We start from the raw sequence: 6542 nt of genomic DNA on the forward strand, positions 1-6542 counted from the left end.
AGGCCGCGCCGCAGCAGCCGCCGCCTCGTGCGGAGGCCATGGAGCCCGCCCAGGAGCCCGCTCTGCCGGCGCGGGGTGAGCCGGGGCGCGCGCGGGGCGGGCTGGGGTCAGCGCCGGCGGGGGAGAAAACGCGAGGCCGGAGTCCCAGAACACTCTAGTCTGGCTTCCAACAGCGTCGCCTTTCTTATCGGGCTTGTCACTCTCATACGTCGCATTTATTGATCACCTACTCTGTACCGGGTTTGCTAGGCTACTAGCTCTCCTAACGTGCCGTAAAGCCGATCCGCGCCTCCTTCCCCCGCCACCGTGCGGCCATGCCCCTTCGCCCCGCACAGGCCCGCTCGCCCTCCACCAGCCTCAGGCCCCTGCGGCTGGTCTGTCCCTCGGGCGCCCTGCTGAGCAATGCGGCAAAGCCCCCTGGCCCACGCAGGCCCAGCCTACGACACACAGTGGGAGGCAGCCATTCCTTACGCCTTTGTATCGCCTGCAATTTTCATTGAAATAACAATGGCCCTTAGTCATTAGTTAGCATCCATTTTAAAACACACTCCAGTTTATTTGGAAAAGAGGAAGCGGCTCCTTGGGCCGGAGGGTTCTGGGGGTTATGAGTGAGTGGGGAGGCGAAGGGGGAGGCCGGCCCTGGGAAGGACTGTGCATGGAGATTAAGAGCGCAGCTCTGTCTGATCCTGGACAAGTTACTCAGATTTCTAACCTGTACCTGTTAGAATGAGATGTGAATGGTGCCTTCCTCCCAGGGATTAAATGCATACCGCGTTCGTCTTTGAAAGGTGCTTATTAGCACAGTGCCTGGAACACAGTAAGCATTTGATGAATCAGTCCTAGCTCAAAGACAGGCAAGCTTGGCCCACTTGGTGAGTGATAGGGGCTTTCCGTGCCCGCTGAGTCACCCTGACTTCCCTGTATAAGGGAGGTGGCCCAGGCCCTAGGCCCCTCTTGGGGCTCTGCTTTCTAGGGAAGGAGCAGGAGGTGCACATGGAGGTGAGGAGGTTGGCAAGAACAGTGAATTCTGTGCAAGGTGAAGACGGTTGATCTGTTGGCGCCTCCAGTGCCCTCGCCTGGGCTTGTGCGAGGCCATCCCATCCCACCTCGTCTTTACTCTGAGCAGTAACGTCTACACCTGGGGCAGGAACAAGATCCAGTCTTAGAAGAAGCAGAATCGTAATCTTTCTTCCCAGCCAACCCCGACATTTGTCCCTTAGAAATGCCTGAACGGATAAATGCTTGTCCCGCAAATGCATATTCCAGGTGTCTGGAACAAAACAGCAAACTCGCAGGAAGTGAGTACCCTCTGCCATTAGGGCTGCTGTCCCACCTCCTGTGGATGTGAGTGAAGACGCCCTTAGCGCTGCATAAACTTGCTCACATTTTCCAAAGCAGCTGGATTATCGAATTTGGTTCTCACAACAGCCACGTTAGGAAGGTACACCTGGAGTTACCATCCCGTTCCCCACATAGATGACTTAACACTTCAGATCAAACAGGAAACCGGTTACACAGCAGGGAGCAGGCTCTTCCTTCTCCCTGGTGCTAAGGCAGGTTGGTGCTGGCTCCCCACAGGCCCGGAAGGCGGAGGCCAGCCCCTGGCTGCTGGGCCGGAGAAGGAGGCACCACTGCAGAGTGCAGCCCCCCACACTAGGGACGCCCCGAGTGGGGAACTGCCCACCTCCTGCACCGTCTCTGGGGAGGAGAAGCCACCAGAGGCCACTGGAGAGCTAACTGGGACTGATGCCCTGAGAGTGTGCCAGCCGCCCGGCTCAGGGGCTCCCCACAAAGATGGAGCTCTGGTCCTGCCTAGACCCCAGCTTCAGGGGGATGGCTGCTCCCTCTCCGGGAGAGAGGCCAAGCCAGGGAAGAGGCCCCGCTCTCCGGGCTCTGGGAAGCAGAAAAAGCCTATTGCCGTGAGTCCAGCCTCAACGTCATCTCCCAGTGTCACCAACCCAGCCCGTGCCACACACAACCCAGTGCCTTGTGGGTCAGGCCGGGGGCCCTGCCACCTGGCCAACCTCCTCAGCACATTGGCCCAGAACAGCCAAAATACAGACCAGAAGAGGCCCCTGGAGGCAGCCTGTCACGTTCGGAAAAAGACTCGAACCCTATACCGCTCAGGTAAGTTCGTGAAGGTGAGAGGACCCTAAGGGATCTGGGGTCATGTCCGGGAAAGGTGGGCTCAACCTCCCTGGAATGTTGGCCCAGGAGAGTGGAGGGCGCTTAATTTGTACATCACCTTGTCCTGGATCCTCTCCTGACCTCTGGCAGGGCCACGGCCTCTGACCCTCCGAGGGGAAGGTTGGGTGGCCGCATCAGAAAGTGAAATTGGGACCTGGTCAGAAGGGATGGGAAAGAAAACAGCACACAGTGCCCGCCCACAGCGCCCCGAGAGGGCAGGCTCCAGCCCAGCGGGAGACTTAGTGGCAAGACTCCCGGAGGTGCCTGGGCCGAGGACCGTGGTCCCTCTGGAAGGCTTCTGTCTTTCTCTTCTCCTGCCACATCTTCTTCCAGACCAGCTGGAGGAGCTGGAAAGGATATTCCAAGAAGACCACTACCCTGACAGTGACAAGCGCCGAGAGATTGCCCAGACGGTGGGGGTCACCCCCCAGCGCATCATGGTAAAGGGGGCCGGGCAGCTGGAGGGGTGGGGGAGAACCCACTAACTGGAACTCTGAAGAGCAGAGCAAGTGCTCGGCATCTCCCTGCATCGGGCTGAAGTCAGATCTCCTTAGGGCTGTGTCGCCTGCTTTCACATTCCTGCAGGCTGAGAACATCAGAAGAGCAAAGTGCCTCAGAGGCTGTGTAGATGAACCTTCTAGAAAACCAACCTGACAGAGGCATCTGAAGCCAGGGGTGACGTGACCTCCCAAAGTTATGTAGCTCATCATGTGACAGTCAGGACCAGAGTCTTCGTCTCTGCCCCGTTTCTCAGGCTCTTCAAGCATCTCTCCCTACAGGTGTGGTTCCAGAACCGCCGGGCGAAGTGGAGAAAAGTGGAGAAGGTGAATGGGAAGGAGAGCAAGGAGGACGCTGCCGGCCCCGCCCCCGCCCCCGCCCCCGCCGGCAGTCAGTGCAGGTGAGAATTCCTCGAGGTGGATCATCCTGCAGGTAGGAAGTGGGGTCTAGGCTGGGATCCTGGGGCCTAGGCGAGTGCTGGAAGGCTGGGACTGAGGCCGGAGCTGCTGGCTAAAATCTAGAGGGATTTGGGCTGGATCGGGTGGGGCGGTTGCCAGTGCTTTGGAGCGGGGCAGAGCTGGGGACTCTGGTGTCCCCTTCCCTGCACTGAGGCTCCGGTGCAAATCCAAGGACCGTTCAGACAGCAGTCGTCCTTCTGTCTGCCCCCAGCTCTGCAGCTGAGCCACCTCCTGTGCCTATGGACCCAGAGCCTGGTACCTTCCCTCAGGAGCCACCTCTGGACACTCTTCCGGGTGAGCTGACCACCTTCTGAGGGTTATTCTGGGGGACATGGCAGCTAGGAGGAAAGTGAAGACAGGGGTCTTTTTTGACAGACGTGGGAGTGGCCCAATCTCCCCGCCGTTTTGGTCCAGTGGGGCCGACTCAGGGGGCCCTGGGCATTGCACACGCCCACCATCCGGCAAGCCCAGAGCTGCCTCCCTGTGCTCACCATCACAGTCCCTTCCCCTTCTGTTCTCAGAGCCCGCCATGCTGCTGACATCGGGCCAGACTCTGGCTCCAACCCAGCAGACTGAGGGTGCTCAGAGGGTGGCAGCGACCCCACCACTCTTCAGCCCCCCACCCGTTCGGAGAGCCAACCCTCCTTTTGCCCTGGGCCCTATCCACACCTCCCAACTGATGCCTCTGCTGCTGGACAACCTCGACAGTGACAGCAGCCACAAGGACGGCCCCTGTGGGTCCTGGGGGACAAGGTAGGGAACCTGATGGGAATGTTCAGTTGTTAGCTTGGGAGGGGTCAGGGACAAGGACAGGAGGAGCTTGGGAGGGAAAAGGTTCCGTGGGAGGAGTAGCAAGTATGATGAGGATTAAAAGGTAAGTGGATTTGGGGTGAGAAGGATCTAGGACGCCACGGCGAGAGAGCAGGAATGAGGGTGGAAAGCCAGGATCCGGAAGAGGAAGAGCAGGTGGCAGGTCTCGGGTCGTGGAGGAGGGGAGAGGGGGTCAGGGGCAGACAGTCACCTGCTATGCGGTAGGAGTGAGGAGGCCAGCCTGAGCCTTACAAAATACTGTCCCCACAGCATCACGTCACCGCCCACCTGCTCATACTTGGAAGAGCTGGAACCCCAGGATTACCAAGCAAGCACCCAGCCAGGACTGTTCCCATTCTCCCAGGCGCCACAGACCCAGCTTTTCCCACATCCTCAACCCCAGTTTTCATATCTGCATCCCTTCCCCCCGTTCTCCCTGCCCAGTTCCCTGACACCCCCACTGCCAGAAGACTCTCTCTTTCCAATGCCCTATGGCCCCAGTGGGGGCACATCACAGAGCTACTTCCCAGGCCCCGCCTCGGGGCAGATCCTGCTGCAGCCACCTGCAGCGAACGTGGGTGAGTTGGGGCTGGAAGAGAAAGTGCCCTTTGTGATGGAGGGAGCTGAGGAGGGAGACAGGCTCGCGGGCGGGAGGGCAGGCTGAGGCGAGCACAGGGTGAGGGGACCGCCTTTTCTTGCCCGCTGGTCTTTTTAAAGCTCTTCTTCCTTACGTTTCTAAGAGGCTGCAGAGCAGATTGAGATACAGCAAGAGAGCTTTGGAGTTAGGAAAACTAAAGTTTGAAGTCCAGCTCAGCAGTTTCCAAGGGCCTGAGCCTCCGTTTCTTGGGCTTTGAAATGGGAATAACATTCCATTGTCAGAGGCACTGGGTGAAGATTAGAAACAACGCGAGTGAAATACTTGGCAGGGTAGATGGCGACTACTATTAGGATTCTGACGGGCCACCTGGACCTCTGAAAATCTGGAAGCAGCCACCTTATAATGACTGAATTCTAGCAGAAAGGGAAGGTGTCCAGTTGGTTGTCTCCTTGCCGCCTGCATCAGAGGGCATGCGACCTGACTTATGGTCCACTTCGTGTTAGTGCTGCCAAACCACCAGACCTCAAGTCAGGAGCATGCCTGGTCCCAGGGGAGCACCTGGGGCTAGCATTTCACCAGTCCGGCCTGGGGCCCTAGCCTGTGTTTCTGTGGCGGCAGACTCCGTCACAGAACATGCTGAACCGCGCATACCCTAAGTCTTGTCTAATCTTTCCTATGTTCTTGGACGCCGCAGGTACAGTCCCCTGGAATGACCCCTGCTTGCCAGAACTGCCCTTCCCTGGTCCCTTCTGCCCACAAGCTCTGGGGCATCCCACAGGAGGGGATGGCTACTTTCCGGATCTGCTTCCAGCTCCCTGTGCTCAGGCCGTGAGCAGCCAGCCTTCTCCAGGGCCCACCCAGCTGCCCGAAGGGACCAGGCCGGGAGCTGGGCCTTTCCTCAGCAAGGCCCGAGAGGAGCCGCCGGCCACCTCTGTGGAGCCGCACTCAACACCTCAGGGGATCCGAGAGGAAGATAAGGACCACCATGGTCCCTAGACCTGGGGCCACAGAGTGAAGAGAGGCTGCCTGGTGGGACGGGGTTGGGGTGCTACTGAGGTGGGGGCTGAAGTTCAGGAACACGGATGGGTGGGAGTCAGACATTTCCCCGTTGTGTGGGTCCCTCTTGCTGGACACTGGTCTGAGAAGGAAGAAGGCCGGCTCTGCCCCTTCCTCCACACCTCCACGTGGAGGAAGAGAGGGTGGCCTCTGTCACTCGTGAATGCTGCATCGGTTTATGCTGTTTCATTTCCTCGCCGGACGAACGAGCCAGAGCGTCCACTGAAAGCAGTAAACAAGTCTGCTCGTGGGCTTCTGCAGTCACGTGTCTCCCAGCTCCCACTAATTAAGGGTTTTGTTCCCTCATGGCCAGTTGTTGGCTGTGGCCCCGGGCGTCCCAGAGGAGGTCCCCACTGCGCTTGCTCACACGGAGCCGGCATCCTCCCTGGCCTGTCTCTCCTGCTGGAGGAGAAATTGGGCATCTTGGGCCTTGTCTTCAGTCCTACCATTAATCCATGCTCTATTCCAAATCCAAGTTGAACCCGGGCAAAGCCGAGCCCGGCCTCTCTCTGGCATTTGGAGCCTGTACTGACAGGATTATAAGAGAGGCCCGAGGAGACTTAGGTTAAGTCTCTAGTATCGAGAACCTTGACTTATTTTTTCAAAGCTTTTTTTTCTTTTTTGCGGGGGAGGGGTAAGAATGAGGGGTTAGAGCACCGAGAAGAGGATGCTGATATATGTATCGCACCCCACATCTGAACAAACGGCGGTCCTACAGTGCACACGTAGCTAGGGTTTGAAGGCTGTTGATCAAACCACTTGCACTGGTAGCAGGGAGGCTGCCGTCCTGGATGCTAAGATTACTGGAAAATATGAGATAATTTTTTTTTCAAAAATTTGTATTATAATCAATTATTAATGTATATCCATCATAGTTCTAGAAAGATGGCTCAAAATAAATAAAAAGGAAAAAAACTGGAAACGGAGAAGAAATT

General features: G+C 57.6%; 1 protein-coding gene across 1 annotated transcript; it reads left to right on the top strand.

Annotated features, from left to right (window-relative positions):
* Nucleotides 1-314: 314 nt before the first annotated feature.
* NOBOX (NOBOX oogenesis homeobox) lies at nt 315-5547 on the top strand. The gene is given in 9 exon segments (XM_039861296.1): nt 315-477; nt 1429-2127; nt 2521-2641; nt 2643-2714; nt 2966-3085; nt 3355-3437; nt 3665-3896; nt 4224-4531; nt 5246-5547. Coding segments are annotated over 9 exon segments (2100 nt in total).
* Nucleotides 5548-6542: the final 995 nt, after the last annotated feature.

This window comes from Pteropus medius, unplaced genomic scaffold, assembly GCF_902729225.1.
Source record: "Pteropus medius unplaced genomic scaffold, Ma_sr-lr_union100, whole genome shotgun sequence".
Classification (NCBI taxonomy): domain Eukaryota; kingdom Metazoa; phylum Chordata; class Mammalia; order Chiroptera; family Pteropodidae; genus Pteropus; species Pteropus medius.